This window comes from Manduca sexta, chromosome 16, assembly GCF_014839805.1.
Source record: "Manduca sexta isolate Smith_Timp_Sample1 chromosome 16, JHU_Msex_v1.0, whole genome shotgun sequence".
Taxonomy (NCBI): domain Eukaryota; kingdom Metazoa; phylum Arthropoda; class Insecta; order Lepidoptera; family Sphingidae; genus Manduca; species Manduca sexta.
The window spans coordinates 12966776-12987071 of NC_051130.1; the positions used below are offsets into that span (position 1 = coordinate 12966776).

Sequence of the window (20296 nt, forward strand, 5' to 3'; positions counted from 1 at the left end):
GTCTTAGTTTCAGCGGATTGCGATAGTTTTCATCAAGCTGAAAGGATGGCTTTTCTTTTTCGTTACTTTGGATTATAAAATGTTAATAAAATTCATGTTTCGAATTTACTTATTTTTAGGACTTTTCTACCGCAATTCATTAGCATACCTACATATTACACAATATAAATTATAATGTTCATACTTGCTAAAACTCACTTTTGAGGGCACCACTTTTACTTTTTTGTTTTTACGTTACCGTTCTTCATATTCATTTCATATTTTACAAATTAGAAAGGTTTTTGATTTTCATCGTCAGACTATAAATATTATACAATTTTCGTATAAGAGAAACACACTCATAATAAAAATAATTTAATAAACCATTATTCCCTTTCTCACTCTACGAACAACCAGAATCTCACAATTTTCTCCTATACTTGGAGTAGACTTGCCTCAAGTATCTGAGACCCTCGTTATACCACAGCGGCATGGTGGAGAACTCCTGGTCGATGACCAGCATTGTGGGCATCGAGGAGTTCGTGGGCAGCCACTTCACCGGCAGCAACTCCGTCACTTCAGGAGTTGGGTCTCTGAAAACCAAGATTTTAAGTTCATTACTTTTAATTATTCGTCTAGTGACAAAGTTACAAACATTTTTAAATCCAAAAACTTCACTGTCTACTACTACAGCACGACTATCGCCTCCCTCGCCATTAATGGCTAATATCTACCTTCCTGCCCAAGGAATAAACATGCGGAATCCGTTCTTATAACTCCAGAGTTTGCAGTAACAATGCGCGGAAATGTGGGCCGACTTCGAAATATCAGAAAAATCGCGAAATTGCCAGAGTGTCAAATGAGTAAGGCAAATGGTATATCATTACAGATATGACCTAGATCTTATCTCTGTCTAAAATGTCCAAATCGCTCTTATTCAACTCTATGGCTAACTTTACGTAACTTCAATGGACAAAGTTACCGTGGATTTACAACTTTGTCTCCGACAGGTTACTCTCCTGACAGATGGCACCGTATTCACATATTACCGCGAAAATCTATAGAAATGGAGAATGAACTCTTATTATCCAGATGTCAATTGAAACTGGGCAAGAATTTTTTAAAATAATGTGCCTTATAGCATTGGCGCAGCGTCCATACAATCAGATTCCTACCAGCTTCCCTTTTAGGTTCATTTACGTTGGTCTTAGTTTTTATTTTCTTTTAAATTAGCCACGATATGTTAACTAAGGCATTTTTTGCCTCGGGTTACCTTTTGGAAAATTTCACTCTTCCACTGTTCCTATAGGTACATTTTTCTAGAATACCAAAAGCAATAGTTTCGTTATGGACAACTGAACCCATAGTCTTTATCTGAACAGTAAAATCAACACACAGAGTTGTTACTTCACAAAATTATATTATACCTATATACGTGACCTAACATTGCAAGTGAATTGTGCATTTATTCACTTCTGTCTAGCCTTGAATAGGGTACAAAAACGTTATGCCATAATTTTTTACAACACTTCTAATTAGACTCAAACACAATGCAAGAACGCATGGATTTAATATTATTATCGTTGGATACCCTTAAAAGCTACCAGTTTTTTAATACAGATAATTTATACCATTTATTTTCATACACACATAAAAACTACAAAAATAAATGTACAAAAAACACACACAGTTAACAATCGTAGGTATACGACGGATTTGTTGCATTATGTGCGATAGAAGGTATAGCAGCTGTACGTGTGCATACCTGAATAAATGTTTTTAGTTACTACCTGGTATTAAAACATTGAAACATTTTCAGAAAGAAATAAATACATGAAGTTTGTTACTTGAAGTTCGTTCTGCTAGTATTTTATTTTCGCCCGGGTACCGACCACCGTACACAAGGTGTTAAAACCCGCCATACGGCCCATGTAAGTGTTCGCGGATCAGCCTGTGTATATCCGATTCTATAGAGAACTTCTCAGGTATGCTTGTGCCCTCACGACGTTTTTTTTTATGGTTTGAATGGTGAAACGAGCTTGCAGCGGTATACGCTGTTAAACAGCACTGATTTGCAGCTGTACCCGACTATTATCATAGCACAGCAAACCTTTTCGAGCGTTCGGCCAGATGCAGTATAAAAAATAAGTATTATTTTGGAAATAGTGCAACATATGACAGTTAATAACACACTGAACACGTATCTACACATCAGTGAAATGAAACAATATTTTAAATGAATAAATAAATCATATAAACTGCCCACTGGGTAACTACTTAATTATTTACCTGAGCTATCAGGCCTATTTTGTTAATACCTAAAAGTCTAGGATATAGCTCATTGTTGTAAAGGAGAATTATTTTTTCGATGACTTTAATTAGCGGATTGCAGCACTGGTCGTGTTACACTGAGCCGAGTAGGGGGCATTTTTTGCACTTGGGTCCATGGTTACCAATCTACACTGAAGTCAATGTCAAAGGTCCACACTCCATACGTCTTAAAAATATCTATAACTCGCTGGCCTCGGTTTTAAAGTAAAAATCAAGGTTATTTAGTGGCCGACTCGCACGATACACACTATCATAATTATAAATTTTTAGGGAACTGTTAAAAATTCAAACCAAGGATTCGTTTTTGTAACAAATTAATTAGGTGTATGACGGGTTTTTATCTAATTCTATGCACTTACTTATAATTACTTAATAATGACATAATTTTCCTAACCTAACTTAACACATTTAAAATTATTTAATAAACTCTCAACTCACCCATATTTAGCAAAGTTCGTCCACATTGTCGTCATAATATCTATCATTCTGTTCTCAAACATCGAACTAAACCACTGCTGGGAGAACAAATAGAACAACTCATCAGCATGTGTTGCTCCTTCCAGTACTCTGTACTCCTTCCTTGAAGATAACTTCGGGGCATTCCTCCAACCATCATAACTGAACATGTAATTGTAAATATTTTTATCACTCGTATTGAGGATTAACTCAGTTTCTTGTAAAATTGGGTACATCAAAAATGGTTCACCATACCATTTTGATAATTTAGCTGCCGTTTTCAAAGATATCTCATCATTCCCCATGTATAATCTTTCGAATTCCTTTGCTATTTCTTCTATCTCTTTCTTGGATGGTATGTGCAAGTTCTTTGGTAAAGACTTTTCAAAACTTACTTTCGGTATCATAGTGTCATTGTCCATGTTGATTATTAAGATTCCTTCTTGTTTATTACCGCCTAAGATCATAGGAACTTTATTATATTCTCCTTTAGAAAGGATATCGTAAGGTAATTCAGTCAGAAATGGTTCTACGCCTTCAATAATATTCTCAGCGCATGGAGTGTATAAAATCTCAGATATGATAATAGCGCCTTCTTTCCGTGGAACTCTTGTAAGAATAAGTTCTTTATCAGATTTGCTCATAAATATTTTGTACAGTTCGTGAGGATCTTGCGTCTCATAACCCATCTCTTTGGCCAGCAAACTTGCTAAGAACACAGGTCTGTATTGGAAAGCCCAAGGGGCAGTTGCGGAGCCACTCTGGACAATGACCTTGTGAAACAGCCCTTTGGTCATAGGAGATATGTTTAGATAAGAAACTGAAGCAGCACCTGCGCTCTCACCAAATATAGTGACATTATCAGGGTCGCCTCCAAGCTGCCTTATGTTCCTCTGAACCCACCTTAAAGCACTCACGAGATCCTTCATGGCTGCATTACCTGGGGCTTCTTTGATGCCCAGGCAAAGGAAACCTTGAATATTGAGTCTGTAGTTAACAGTTACTAGTATCACATTTTTAGAGACTAGGTATTTAGGTCCGTACATTAACGAAGATCCTGAACCTTGAAAGAATCCTCCACCATGCACGAAGAACATAACCGGCAGATTGGAGGCTGGTGTGGTATTTAATGGAGTATAAACATTAAGAGTAAGGCAATCTGTTTCTCCAATAGCAATGTTTACGGATAGTTGCTGGTTGCAACGTTTATGCTCATGGTTCGCGTCGAATATGCCTTGCCATTTCGGTTCTGGTCCAGGAGCCTGCAAAATATTGTGAGGTTAGTAAATTTTTGTAGCAAAAGGTAGCAAACGGTCAAATAAAACACGACTATTTAATAACATAGCCAGAGGAACTGTTTTGCCAACTTTTATGGAGGATTGCAAATTCAATGTATTAAACGTCAAAGGAATCTCCAGCATTACTAATATTAACAAATGTAGCCATATAATTGGCATCATTGTCAAGTTAATATACGCCATCGATGATCGATACAACAATGTAAACTCTATGGGGTATTATGTTTCAATGTATCGTCACGTTTATCTATATTACTTTAAACTATCTTTAGAATATTATCGACAATTCTCCTTGGACATCATTGTAATTATGTTCGTTTAGAATAGACGTCATTTTAGGGACCAGTCGCAACGCATCAAACAGTTACTATGACTTAAAAAAGGTACCCATAGGTAGTAAATAAAACTCATTGTCACCATGATCCGCCAGGAAGTCCATTCACCTCTCCAAAAGATTTCCAGACCAACCTGGCTGAATAGTGGATACAGGATGCTTCTAATAGGTCGGTATAAAATAAAGCTAGTGTCCATTGATAATTACTCGTCGTGAATTGTGACTTCTTACTAATATTATTAATGCGAATGTTTGAGGAAATGTTTGGATGTTTGTGTGTTTGTTAGAAGTAATTGCAGAAGCAGCAGAACGAATTTAGATGAAATTTGACACACAAGAAGATCATGTTCTGGATTAATATACAGGGTAATATTGACATTGCGTTACTAAATGAAACTACATACTCGTCTTCACCTTTGCTGACATTTTGCTAAATATCATCCATTAATAACTAATATTTTCACGAAAAATCCTGATTTGAGTTTTCTGATTTTTTGATCATTTTGTAGTTTAATGCTAATATGGCGTGTGCGTGAGTACATTTCTGACTGAAAGTATGATGTTGCCACTGCAACGAATTCTCTTAGTGTAGTAGTTGTGGCTTTAGGGCGCGTAAAATTAAAATTACTTTTTATTAATATTTATTTTGTTCGAAATTTACACTTTTTTATTTTACATCTATGTCTCATTAACTTATTGTAAAGTGTTATTTCCAAGTAGATGGATATGTAGTTTCATTTAATAACGAATGTCAAAATGACCCTGTATATGCTATATTTTTATTCCGATAATTTGCTTCCATGGGAAATAATGAAATTGTTTATGTAATTTTTAATTAGATGTCGTTAGCATCATACAATGTTTTAAGAACAGCTAATTATGAATAAAAGCTATAATTGTTGGAAAATATCTTATCGTTTTATCTATAGCAACAACTGATATCTTACTGTTTAAATATACGTTAATAACACAATAAAAATATTTAGAATTTAGATACGTATATTGATTTTGTAACACCGTTCAATCTCTATTCATGATAGTTTGAACCTAAGGTGAAGGAACCACATAATATGTAAATTGATTAATACAGAATACGCACAAGACTTATCAAGGTTCAGATAAGTAAGGTTAAAATACTCGATATGGGAGTATTTTAACCCTTACTAAACTATATATAAACGTAACTTCACTAAAACACAAGATACTATTGAGACTACTGCATGTCCCTTTGAACAAACAGACAAGTTATGTATATCAATCAATTTACAAACAATAGTTAACATGACATAATATCTGAGTACTGATGACTGTCCAAGTGGCACCTCATGTATATGCATTATCTGTTCTTCCTCAAGTTTTTACTTTTTGTGATTTATGGAGTTTCGGTTAACAGTGAGAACAGTTAATAATTACTTTCAGTAAATCTTGTTCGACGTATACTTTAAGCACATTTTTTTTTTATAAAAGGTGTCTTTTACTCAGATTATGATGTATCTTAATGTAAGATCACATATAAATCATGCTATTCAGCACCCTATGTGCTTGATATAATATAATGTTCAGTTACATCATCCAAATCGGAATCAAAAACTAGCTATTCAATCAAGTCAATCCTTCAAATTACCTGAAACTTAGTCTCAAAGCTAGTGCTTCCATACGGAATTCCATTGTAACTAACGTAAGTGCCGTCTGGAGCAACAACTCCTCGCATCAGGCCGTTGGAGACGCGCACCACCCTGCCAGGCTGAGGGACCAGCCTCGCCGCCCAGAGTGACCACAGCACAAGCCACTTAAAACCCATTTTGGATACACTATATCACTCAACACTAACACATTTTACTCTTGATCTTCAATTATTTTCATTCTAATTATTTGAAACCATAGAAATATAAGATAATTATTGTATTCTCTAATTAGGTCAACTATTTAACATAAACAATACACGGAACAAACCAAGAAGAAAAAGTCCAAATTTGATACATAAAATATACAAAAGAATAAATTTTAATATAAGGAAACACAATACAAGGTCAGTGCGAAGACCTTGGCCGAACCTAAGTTTGCAGATAATCAATACTATATCTCTGACGTTTAAACACGTCCAGCCATGCACGTGTGTGGACGATAACTAAATGTGAACAGGCTGTGATGTAATAACATTATTTGAGCAAAAAAAAATACTTATCAAGATCCGTGAGCCATTCGTCTGTATTTGGGTCTAATGTGTCATTGATGTGGACATTGATCGTGAACTGTAACGTCATTTCAACAGGCCTAGTTTCTCTTGTCGCGTATCTTTGGCCCTGATATAGGTCTTTGGTTTCAAACATGTCAGCATAATTGTGGCGTCTGACGAGGAGTAATCATCTCTCATCAGCTAGCATTCTTTTGGACCTTAATCCGTTACTGCCTGTGCAGTGGGATTACTTTTCTGTGCCCGAATAAAAAAAAAACCAAACTCCTTTTCTTCTTAATTGGTATACCATTAACAGACTCGCAGTGCATCCATAATTCTTTTAATATTTTAGAGGTTGTATGCGGTAAGGATCCATAAACATGAGGTGAAACGCTAGCTTGTTTCCTGGTTTATGCTGGATATAAAATGTCCAAGCAAGATTCAAGGGAGAAAAAGAAGAAAGGTCTTTAAAGTCTATCGTTGATTCTGAGATCATACTTTTGGTTGACTCCTTCATGGCTCTCATGCTGCTCCCCTTCTGTTGTAAATTGATATCCTCTGTCTTTACTTTATCTTCTTCTCTATCTTCTTTATAAATGCATCCTTATGGCCAGTTACACAAGTTTCAAGTAAATTTTATTTGAAAGTTCTCGCATTAAGCAACTAATGCAGGTAGTACTCATTATACTATCATTTATTTGGGAGTATAGATTAGAGTGTGGCTTTTATATTTGGTCTCAGAAGTTAGATAACAGGCCCTTAATCCTTATAAACATATTTTTCACCTACATTTTAAATAAACATACTTAGCACAAAAATCACTAGTGTCCTTCAAATTATACAAAACATTTACACTTCATATTCAAATGTCACGCTCCAGGAAGGCCGAGTAGAATGCAAATTAAATAACGATTACTTACACCACATATTATACTTCGTTGCATAGAGAAAAGTAATTAGAGAAATAAGAAGAACTGGTAAGTTTTCTTTATAGAGGCACATCAAAGTGACTCCACTGGAGCTGATGAAGCGGAGTGAGGTCCAAATAGATGACTGACGAGAGTTCATAATTATCGATGCCCATCGATATAATTATGCCGGCCTGTTCGAATCCGGATATATACATTACACGGCCTAATCACACACCGTGGTTACTATACGGCCGACCGTTTTCTGGAATTCCTAACAATTAAACTCACTGCAACTAATTGTAACTTTACATTATTTGCATTTTTTGGAACTGCAATGAATTTACTTCGATATTAGTCAACGTATGTACTTGCATAACACGATAGCTATATACGCTGTGCCTACAATAATTTTCATAGCAACAAGTGGTCAAATTTCTAGTCGTGCAGTTTGCTCTGTTCAAAACGAACGGCACTATTCCGAAGTACCTACTACTGGCGATTCATTTTAAAAGTATCTATGTCTTCTTCACCAGCCCTAGCTACTACTATAATTTAGTCAGCCCAAAACTATTTTTCGAATATGTTGAGATTTTTTTTGATATTGTTATTAAAACAACTATCTGACAAAAACTACCATTTGGGAAACCAAGTTCCGGACAAATAGATATTGTAAGAAAAACCTACAAATAGGGAACTAGCTAGAAGCAAGTTTCATATTAATCGTTATGAACCAACAAAAAGTAAAAGTCACTAAAGAGAAAGTTAAAACTACTAAGATTTATAAAGCACTAAGTCCATTAAGATGATGACCTGCTTGATCACTGGTTGAGAAACGAATAATACTAAAATATTTGTTAAACGCTCTTTTTACAGTCTTAAACATTATATTAGCAAAATACAATTCTGATCATTTTTTGACTTCGTGCAACCATAGAGAATAACAGAATAGTCGCCGCGTAACAATATCTTCTCTTCTGCCAGCCTGCTCGCGCAGCCGAATACTTCCGGAAACGCCCGATGTCATCGGCTAGGATCTCAGGCTAGGATAAAGGCGCGTAACATGTTTGTTAGAAGATTAAAATTTTGATCATACAGGGATTAGTATTGGACATTATATATAGATCTAATCTAACTTCACTAACATAAAAAATCTCGACTGCTTTTCAACCTACGAATAGATTTTAATTCACTCTATCTTTACCGGTTCTATGGGCGATGATGACGCAGTAAATGAATCAGTGCACAAAGACTTTGCCTTAGTATGATACTATATTAGCTACATATTTGACTAATGGATGAATGATCGACTTCGTTACGTACTCGTCTGCAAAATGTCATGCTTCTAGGTCCACGAGTTTAAGTGCATTTTCAATGCCTGTGTAGTGTAGTCGATTGTAACATTTTAAAAATATATATACCTAAATGCCTGATTCAAAATCTATCTGTTTTCGTAATATTAGCCCATACTTTGCATTGTCCTTTTGTCAGTCCTATAAGTTTAACGCAACATATTTTTAAGTATATTGCAAGAACTTACTTAGTTCTTACGCTTATAAAACTATTGTTTAACCGCCTATCTGTCAATAGCTGTTGGAAATCAAGTCCCAGGCAATTGTTGCCCGGCCTGAACTATTTTTGACCTAAGATCTCTTGATCTATAATGCTATTCACGCTAAGAAGCTAGAATCATAAAGTTCCTTGATTAAAAATGTACTAGTAATTTGAAAATTAAATTCAGTACATTGTCAATTCTTGTACGCCTTATGAATACTATCGCTGTTCGTTCTTCAACTTCAAGAGTTACCAATATAGATATTACCTGCAATTAAACTGTCTATCTGTCTGACTGCAATATGTTAGAAAAGTTCCCTTTTACTTTAAACATCATTACCGCTTCGGTAAAAGGTTACTTATTGTTTGTATGTTATCATTATTTCAACATATTTACTTTGTTTATCAAATCGAAGAGATATCTTAAAACAGATTTTAAAATTATTAACGACAAATATTTTTATTTTTGGATGATAGTGTATTACTGTAACAATTTTGATGTTGCATAAAGTGAAAATTCGAAAAAGGCTAATTCTCATTTCATAAACCCGGTTCCCATAAAGGTCAACAACAATGCAACAGTTTACCTTCCATTACACGTTGTACAAGTTTTTTTACAAACGGGTGCCTTCGATAACCACTCATTAAAGAATTTCAAAAAAGAAAATGTTGTTTTATTCAAAAAAAAAGTATTCCTACTTACCTAACCTATTTACGTCAATAAAGCAGATCGCTATAATTTTCGCAGTCATCAAGAGACTCAACATGCAATCACAATCTTACACACTTACCAATAAGTGCACTGTTGATAAAGATATCATGTTTATCCTTACATTCCATACAGCGTAATAGAGAAATCGCGTTAATATGTTTGTTAAAAATAATCCGGGCGACTTATATTAAAAATATTTACGTAATTCACCACAAACGTACATTAATTACATAATTGCAATAACTATCCGGTTAGTCGAAAGCCGCTGAACAGGTCTTGAGTCGGTCGCCATTCCCCAACCGGCGTTTCTCCGCAGCAAACGCATCGCGTGAAACAGTGAAAGTGCTCTAAATAACCTAAAAATTACATCAAACTTGTGACTTGTATTTTTCCCGCCATTTTGAGGTTATAAAGTGACATAAGGGTTTACAAAGGAGGTTAGTTATGTTTGTTTCTTCTTTGTTATATTTTACGTGTATTTGATAACGTTTATGCTCGTGTTTGGTTAATGGTGTTGCCAGTAGTTTCCTTAATCCAGGTTTATTGCGAAAAATTACGTTTTTTTAAAGAAATTACGCTTTCATTTTTAACTTTCATACATTTAATGTGCATCACGTACATTTCATAAGTAGTTATGTCATTGCATAGAAATTTTAATCGTGTAATTTAGATGTAACATCTTATACAATTAAAATGATTACTTCACAACTCAGGCTTAAAAAACATTTTTATTGCATTTTTTTTATAAAGCATATCCGGAGATTTTGTTTATCGGAGTCATAGGTACAGTATGGATATATATTATATTTTTAAATTCAGCTGACAACACCGCCCTACGTGAATGAATTACAATGCTGTTATCTATGATGTATGATGCCTTATTAACACAGAATAAGGTCCACAATCGGTGTGTTACCGGCGAGCAGTTGTTGAACCCGGGGTCAATGTCAAAATAACTGTGCCGCGTTTACAAACCTGTATCAGTTAAATTGTGCTATCCAAGTTGTAAAGATAAGACGAAATATATGACTATAAAATTTCGCAATGACTTTAATGATAACAATATTTTTTTACTTGAAACTGATCGAAATTGTCGTAAGAATAATATAACGTAACACCATTTGTTCTTGAACAAGTCCGTATAGAAATACGACTACATCATAAACACATAATTTCTTTGTATATTAAGTATGTTCTATGATTTCGGTGTGCGTAAATAGTGAGGGGAATAGGCTGGCATCATTCTGGTGATTGACTAAACTTCTTAACTAGCTTTTGCTAACGGCTTCGTACGCGTGATGGAGTTTTCCGGGATAAAAGTCCCGCTATATATTTTCCTGGGATAGAAAGTAGTACATAACCTTCCCAGGGTGTTAAACTATCTCCATATCAAATTTCATAAAAATCCGTTCGGTATATTTTGAGAAAATCGATAACATACAGACAAACAAAAAAGGGAACTTGGTGTTATAATATGTATAGATATTTACTATATTGGGATTACACTGTTATCATAAATCGTTTTGTAACTATTACCACGCCAAAAATGGTCAAGCCAATTGCTTAGTGTTTACCATTTCCTCCTGTTATGTTATTTTAAACAGATATGCTTTAAAATCAGAAATACTTCCAAATCAGTGCAGCGATTATTACATCAGTCCTGAAGACAAAAATAAATTAAAACATCTATAATTAGTATTGCAAAAGTAGCATGCGAGTGCAGAAACGGTCCTGTTGCAATTTTGAAATGCATAGACAGATTACATATATTTTATCAATCAATCAAAGCTATCAGATTGTCTGCTAATTGCATCATATCTTACCAAATAAGTGGTTGCAACTAGGTTATTCTACCAGGCGATCATAAATGAGGAAGTGACTTTTCTGATGGTAAATACATAATCCAGAGATTATGAACTTACAGTAAATATTTAGATGTCATAGATATAAATCAACAAAGAAAGAAAATATTAATAATATTGGACTAACGTGGTATACCGAGGCCAAAACCCTCTCAGTAGTTATAGACCCGTCTCCACAATGGAATAGAATGCAATACAGGTCTTATATTAAAATTAATTATGTGCAATATAGCAGTTACATATCTCTCTCATATTATTACTGATCGACATATTAGTATGCAGTTGTCAAAATCGGTTGATATAGTATAGCAATTACGGAATTAAGCAGACATAATAAATTTTTCTTGGACCTGGTTACTATCAGATAATCTCGCCTTGTTAAACGAAAGCCGTTTACTCAAAAGCTTCGTAAAGACTCTATCGACTTGGCGAGAAACACAAATATAGGCTTAGCCAACTTCAACTCAGGGGCGGTTACATCTTCAATTTTGTTCCCAGAGGATCAAAGCAAAAGTTCATATATAAAATATATGAATAAAAGTACATATAGGTAGTTTCAATAATATAACACAGGTACTTATATAGAAAAGTATGAATATATGTTAAATCTTGAGGAGCAGCTGACCTCCCCCCTGGGTACGGCCAAGAAAACTACACTTACGACTGTTACATTTGCAACATCAGCTGTCAATTTCAATGTAGTATTTCTCGGCATATTAACGTCTGCGCGCCGCCTAATGCATGCTATTATATGCAACGCAGAGTAGAATCGGTGCGGTGCGCGGGGCCGGAACACGCCAATTTCGCAGCCGGCGACAATGCGACGGGACTAACTGGCGTGATGAACCGACGCGACCCAGGAATTGCTGCGGACTATAAAATTGTTCAAGCTACTCTTGTATTATGAAACAGTTGATTCGAGCGTCAAATAACGTTTTGGTAGTTTTCATATGTTTAAGTCTAGTTTCACAATGTTGTAGTAAGAATTATCTGCCAGTTAACGTTCCATGTCCAATAATTACACTGGCTTGTGCCTATTTTTGGTCACATTTATTTTATATACATTCAATCATCCTCACTATCTTTTGGAAGCTTTAATTCCTCAGTTCGGCATCCCCACACCATCTCTTTTAGGTGTTAAGTGGCACCGCATATTACATTGATTTAAAATTTAGTAATTTTGGGATTTGTATTTTAGTCAATAAATCAATTTTTTCAATTAGTCTTCCATGCCCCAATTTATTTCTTTCAGGGTCATGGACGTAGTTAGAGCAATTTTCCAGGATGCGCCAGTGCGCTAATCTAAAACAATAAAAATACTTTTATTAACTTCAAATCTCTTTTTTCCAGGATCCAAATCGCGCACAACCGTCAATGTGAAATCTGCCGCCATGCCTGTGCTGCAGCGGCACGGGAAATGGATGATACTGTGGTCGCTATGGGCGGCACAGCTGATGCGACAACCTAGCGCGCCTGTGAAGGTATCCAACGGGCTTCTACGAGGAGTCTTAGCGCCTGATGGCTCTCACATTGCATATTATGGGATACCTTACGCAACCACGGATAGTCGGAATCGGTTTCAGGTAATTTATTTTTTCTAGATATACTTAACATAGCGGCGATAGCCTAGTTGAGTGTGGAACGGACTGCCAAGACGAATGTCCGCAGGTTCAAATTCCAAGGGCACACACCTCTGACTTTTCTAAAAAATCATGTGTGTATTCTTTGTGAAGGAAAACATCATGAGGAAACCTGCACATCTGATAAGTTCTCTATAGGAATTTCGAAGGTGTGTGAAGTATACCAATCCGCACTAGGCCAGCGTGGTGGACTAAGGCCTAATCCCTCTCAGCAGTAGAGGAGGCCCGTGCTCAGCAGTGGGCAAGTATATAATACAGGGCTGATATTATTATTATACTTAACATAGATTCTCAGACCTTTCTTATCCTAGACAATAATACCAAACCTTTTTAATCTACTGTTTCAGTTATGGCTACATCTACTATGACGTTTTAGCTATAGATCTTTGCGCATAACGCCATAGGCTTCCTAGATATAAAATACAATATAAATATTGAAATAAAAGGGTATATAGACTTTCACCTAGTGCTTTTCAGTGGGCTTATTTTAATGACAATAGTCGTATCGTCTTTTGAACCAGGGAGGACCTGAGCTCGATCTTCACGGGACAAGGTTATGATACAAAATAAATAATTATTGTCCTATTATAATTTGTAGGTAATATAGGAATAGTCTTAATTCGTGTGTTGCTCTGAACATCCTTCCCTCCCTCCTAAACCTTGTGCGCATTTACACTCATTTAAAATTATAATCACATTACTATTATTGTGTAACCACTTTAATATTATATTAGTTTATGAAATTAACCTATTACATATTTCGAAAATTATTTATTGCCAACCGAATACCGACTCCGGAACAGCGAATAATATCAATCACCACAATAACAACTAATTAGTGAAATATTGAACGATTCTAAATTAATTTTCACATTAAATATGGATAGCGTTTTACTAAACGTAGGTTTGGCGAGTATACCAACGTTGCGTTCCTGGTTCACATTTGTAACGGGTGTTTACTACTAATGAGCGGTTAGGGCTTCCATCAGGTTAGCATAATAGATTGTTGAATAAAACTTTAAAGTTTTGGAGGTCTGTATGTTTGGATGTCTGATTTTATAAAACGCACCAATTGGTGCTCAGGACCCGGAATTGAGATTATTTTATGTGCCAAATTTAAATAAACTTAAACTGACCTACTATTGGAGTAACATGAGGTCTATCTAATGGGACTTTTACACCAGAAATGATAAGATAAAAACAGTTTTACTTTTTATTCAAATAATTACCAACCTACCCTCCATAACTCATTACTGAGCATGTATTACATTTAATATATCCAATAATTTTACGCGATAAGTATTGGAATACACAGACAAAATGGTGTTCTACAATAATCGGTATTTCAGGCACACGATTATCCTTAAACAAATATTTCACAGCAAATAAACTATCAATAATAAATAATGGATTAACAAATAAAGTTCTTGTATTGATATTTTATGGTATATTCTATTTTTCTATAAATTTATGAGACGTGACTATCTCCTGGTACTAAGCGACACGGCTGGCCATGAAAGTAACAGCACCATCTCAATTTTGAATTACAAAATATTGCACTACGCTCATTTCACTGATAGATTAGTTTTAAAGAATTATAACCAGTAACCTAGTCAGGAATCTTGCTTACCAGAGACCACCCTACATCCTCAAAAAAATACTTAAACAGTTTTTCTTTTCTAGGGACCGAAACCAGAGCCAAAATGGGACGGAATCTTCGACGCTTACAACGAAAATATAAGGTGTTCCCAAAGATTTGGCAGCAACAAAGTGATCGGTCGCGAAGATTGCTTGACTCTCAACGTGTACACTCCAAATAACAAAAACGGGCCTCTCCCGGTCATGGTTTTCATCCATGGAGGCGGATTCCGGGATGGATCAGGGTCACCGTACCTCTACGGACCGGAATACCTCATCAAACATGGAGTTATATTAGTAACGTTTAATTATAGAGTAGAAATATTAGGATTCCTGTGTCTAGGAATCAAAGAGGCTCCTGGTAATGTAGGTCTCAAAGACCAAGTAGCAGCAATGCGGTGGATCAAAAAAAATATCAGAGTATTTGGCGGTGATCCTGATAACATTACCATTTTTGGTGAAAGTGCAGGAGCAGCAGCTGTTGTGTACCACTTGGTGTCCCCGATGTCCAAAGGACTGTTCAATAAAGCGATAATGCAAAGCGGATCAGCAATGTCACCGTGGAGTTTACAGTTCGAACCGCTAAAAATAGCAAGATTACACGCAGAACAAATGGGCTATCGAATAACAAATCCTCACGAAATTTATAACGTATACTTGAATAAAACACCACAAGTTTTGCTACAAACCCGAGTGCCCAGAACCAAAGGCGACATAGTTCTCTCAGAAAACATATTCGTACCTTGTATAGAAGAAGAAATTCCCGGAATTGAACCGTTCTTGACAGACGCTCCATATAATTTGATAATCAAAGGACATTACCATAAGGTACCTGTAATTATTGGACATAACAACGCCGAAGGGTACATGTTTGCTGGAAAAGAAAACGCTAGTACGATATCAAATATTGATTTCTATCAAGCATTACCAAGAGACCTGGTTTTTCCCTCTGAAAAAGAAAAGGTACAAATCGCGAACACACTCAGAAAACTCTACCTTGGAGATAAGAAAATATCAAGAGATACTATTATAGAAATTGCCAAGTATGAAGGAGATTCAAGTATAACGTTTCCTAGTATAACAACTGCTGATTTATTGTCAAAGACTATGAACGAACCTATTTATGCCTATAAAATGTCATACGATGGATTGTTGAATTTCGTTAAATTGCTTTATGGGTTCTCGAAGTACCCTGGTGCGACGCATGCTGACGAACTGTTCTATATGTTCAAGTTGCGAGTGACACTGGTATTCACGTTTCCAGAGATGGAATTCATAAATAAGTTGACCACGTTGTGGACTAATTTTGCTAAATATGGGTAAGTTCATTTATTGAGTTTACTACAGTACTTTATCGCAGTATTATCGAGATCTCGTTTTTATAATAAATAGTACATTTTCGTTAAATAATTTAAACCAGATTTGTGATATTAATATTTACTTTTGACATACTCATAATATTCATAACATAGAGAAACAGCATTGTCCGGAGTTGTATAAAACTACTATCAACTGTAGAGGCGCTTGCTATATTTTATTACTCCAAATAAAATCTTATACGAGGACAGTAATTTCGTATTAGTACCGAGCCATTATCTTATGTGCTGATACCCCATTAGCGTATGATTTGAGACTTTACAGAGATAGCCCTGCTTCTCAATAATCCCGTATTTTAAGCTAAAGGTAAACAAATAACAGAAAATCCACTTAGAGCTGTGTGTTTACTATCACTTATAAACCACATGCCCAAAAGAACTGTGCTTACCAATCTTGATAAACAAATGAAATAGATTTACTAAGCATGCAGTAATACTTCCATATTTTTTTCTAGCGACCCAACACCAACCACATCAGATCTCATACCAATAAAATGGGAACGTTTGAAGAAAGATGATCCGAAGGCCATGGAACTAAACAAGAAGTTAAAGATGGTGCCTCTGTGGTATGAAGACACGTTGAAATACTGGGACGGAGTTTACGCGAAATATAGGAGATTAAAATGAATAAATTCCAAAATGTACTAATAAATACAGGTGCAGTCTGTGATAGAAGCTAGACTGGAGTTAAGGCGTTGTATTGTTAAGTATGAAATAATAGTTGCTAGCGAAAATATAAGAAAGGATATACAAATATAGAAGAAAGTATTGTTGCGGATGATAAACGGGCATAAACATTTAAATTATAAGAATCTTCTATTCTATTTAACAACACAAAGATTTGTACAGATCTTAATATCTGACTTTTGAAACATGACGTCATTATATACAGTCGTCTTATAAAGTTGGGTTAAACATTGTTGTCGTTCCTGCGTTCGTTTAAAATGTAATTTAGGATATTTTAAAATAAATCCATCGATAACGCTATTGTAATAATATTAATAAGTACTGGTGCTGCAACAGTTGTCACAATTAATGCTGTATACTACTATTACCAATATCTAATGTAAATATTTGTCAACGTGCTCCTGAGGCCTTAGACAACTTGAAAATGGGGATTTTTCGCGGCCTTCGCCACATAGTTAAGTGTGTATAGATTATTTGATCCACGAAGACGCGCCTCACTACTTTCCCTGATCACTGACAATGTGCGTGAATTTACACGCGCACTACCATGGATAGCGTCGCGGTAAGGCTTGGATCTGTTCCTTTACCCTGCAACACCATGGCTCAAAAAGAGGTAATGCGCGTCTCCGTGAATGGAATGACCTATACTCCTCGTAGTTAACAAACCACTGCGAGGCCTAAAAAGGCCCGCAAGCTTTTCCCCTCCCCTTTCCCACTCTCCACCGAGCCTCTGTAGTCCCTACGCCAGAGGAACAAAGTATACCAGTATCTCAGTTTCCTTCTATGTTGACTGAAGAAACGCCTACAAAAAATACATTTATCCCTTCGCCTAGAAAACTATGCGTATATTTTACTATTATGCCGCGATGCTTGCCCTTACTATTAAGAATTATATTAATATTTTGTACGTATATAATAAAGCCCCATTTTCACTATCATAATTTAATTTAAAAACGTGCATAATTAATATTGAATAAAAAATACACAGATTAACACCAGTTGCAATTAACAACTAAGCAGTTTAATTTAGATCGTATTGCTAAGAAAATAAATATTGAACATATTCTAGTTTGCTTTTTGCGGTTTGTACACACGTATATAAAAATATCTCAGCTTTGCGAGCTAAGCTAAACTAATTTATATTAGTTTTTTGTCTACAATCCTCATAATAAGTTATGCACTATTTGTAATTTTCCCATGTATGCGGGCTCAGCAAGACTAACTTAGCTTGGTTCCGGTCTGCAATCCGCATAAAGCGCGCCGTTCGAAATGAACAAATAAGGCAGCTTCAAAAGAAAATACAAGCAGCATCTTTGCGGTTATGCGAGCTTATTTCTCGGTACAATCACCACCCCGCTTGATTTATACTCTGATTCAAACTTGCGTCCTTGCGATGCATCTAATTTGAGATATAAAGGATGGCATAATATATAAACAAGCTTGTTTTTTAATATCAAAATGCAGGAAGAGGTTACGTGTTCCTCAAAACGGTGTCTGTCTCAATTCCCTTTATGATATTGAAACTGTATTTTATACTGGCCCACTGCTGGGCAGCTGAACCCCCGTCTTTTAAGCTTCGTGTGTATTCTTTCTTAATTTATAACTCGGTTTAACAGGGACAAAAACATCATGGGAAGACTTACATACCGAAGAAATCATCTCGTGTAAGGAATTCTTACTTCTTACTATCGTGCTACTAATTGGAAGTTTGGTTGTTTGTAAGAAGTATACGCAGAAATAGCTGAATGGATTTAGACGAAATTTGGCACACAGGGAGGCTATGTCTTGGATTTGGCCCATGTTTAGCAGTGGACGACCTCCGGCTGATGATGATGAATTTACTGATACTTTTTTAAATAGATAGGACTGACTTCTTACATCTGGCGATATAAATTGCTACAGTATTTTAATTACTTTTGAAACTAGAAAGGCTTTTCATGCGGTTAAAACCACAAGCAACACCAATATATATTTTATTGTATTAGTCTTGCAATACATCATTTTAATAAAATAAACAATGAATGAACAATAATAATAAACCGCGTTAATCAAATGCTTGTTAGCGAAACGATCACGTTTCAAAATGATTTCGCCAACACGAGCCGATGGTTCTCTTTGCCAAACATAATTACAGACCGATTCGTTTACGGTACAGAATATTAATGACATGTATTTTTTACTGAATAACCAAAATTGTATGGCACGGCATTGCTTGCTTAAAATAACAGTGTTAATCGAGCAGGAATTATTATTTCTTAATCTATGATTGATTTGTCTTGTAATTCAGTTAACGAATAACAAATAGAAAATTCGAAATTAATGTCCACCAACTGCGACGAGCGCAAGAATCGTAGGGCTCAGCCCCTCTTACTACTCCCGTGCCTAGCAGTAGGTCAATTAATTGCAGAAACAATAATTATATGATTTCCGGACACCTAATTATTCTTCCTTATCCTTTGCATTGAATTGAGAGCGCTTCCATGATTTTATTGATATTGTAGGCTTTGTATATTGCTTTAGTCCATGGTAAAAATTTGGTTTCTATGTCAGATTCATCGATAACAAACACTTGATTATAGTTTCTAGACTCTATTTTAATCAATAAAACTGTTATGTTTATTTTTTTTTTATTTTGGTGGCATTGATATCGCTTTGTCTGAAATTTACGCCCAATAAAATCCGAAATCATTTATTTATTTAATTTTAGGTTCTCCAGCAGATTATACATTGAATTTTTTACAGAAGTAGTTTGGTCACATTCGGACGCACAACCAACTTAAAGGAGTACACAGCATTCGTTAAAGTAATGCGTACATTGTTAAATTATACAATTTAACCAACAGGAAGATAATATGGTAAAGTATGTATATACTTCAACTCAGCATACCCAGACTTAACATATCAGGATCACACTGTCTCGATGCGGGTGTTCGTAAACGGAGCCCGCATAGCACCCACAAAACCATAGCCAATAGGACAAGTATTTTATACCTAGTATGTTTTACAATTTACAATGAATTAAAAAAATCCGATATGGTCACATTTACAATCGGTTTCAAAACACAAGCCAAATTTTAATCTTCAATCCGATTTCGAGAATGAACCAATCAAAATAAGTAATTTGTAAGTACATATGTCAAAAAAACTTTCTTCTTATTGGTGCAATTTTGAGATAGATCAAAAAAAGGAATTAGGATCGTTTTTTGATAATGGTGGACAGTAAGTGTACTAATCATCAATCAAATGGTGCATTGCATTGGTAGAAGGTGTGTCATATGTAAGATTCCGCCTGGGTAGGTACTACCGCAATGTCTTTTTCTGCCGCCAAGCAGCAGTGTGTAGTTA

At 35.5% G+C, this 20296-nt stretch overlaps 2 protein-coding genes across 3 annotated transcripts; one reads left to right on the forward strand and one right to left on the reverse strand.

The window, feature by feature from the left end:
* Positions 1-341: 341 nt before the first annotated feature.
* Positions 342-9961, reverse strand: LOC115455099 (juvenile hormone esterase). 2 transcript variants are annotated; one of them, XM_037439083.1, is made up of 3 exons: positions 9828-9961; positions 2749-4028; positions 342-572 (listed from the first exon to the last, which is right to left on the reverse strand). In XM_037439083.1, exons 1-3 carry the CDS (start codon positions 9855-9857, stop codon positions 401-403), a joined length of 1482 nt encoding a protein of 493 aa, XP_037294980.1. In that variant the 5' UTR covers positions 9858-9961; the 3' UTR covers positions 342-400. The 2 variants fall into 2 exon arrangements, with proteins under 2 accessions (XP_037294980.1, XP_037294979.1); XM_037439082.1 differs by lacking the exon at positions 9828-9961 and adding an exon at positions 6023-6529.
* An 87-nt stretch (positions 9962-10048) lies between these two features.
* On the forward strand, positions 10049-19570 carry LOC115450442 (esterase FE4). Its single transcript, XM_037439080.1, has 4 exons — positions 10049-10185; positions 12961-13193; positions 14934-16207; positions 16720-19570. The coding sequence occupies exons 2-4, from the start codon at positions 13002-13004 to the stop codon at positions 16889-16891; spliced, it is 1638 nt and encodes a 545-aa protein (XP_037294977.1). The 5' UTR covers positions 10049-10185; positions 12961-13001; the 3' UTR covers positions 16892-19570.
* The last annotated feature ends 726 nt before the right edge of the window (positions 19571-20296 follow it).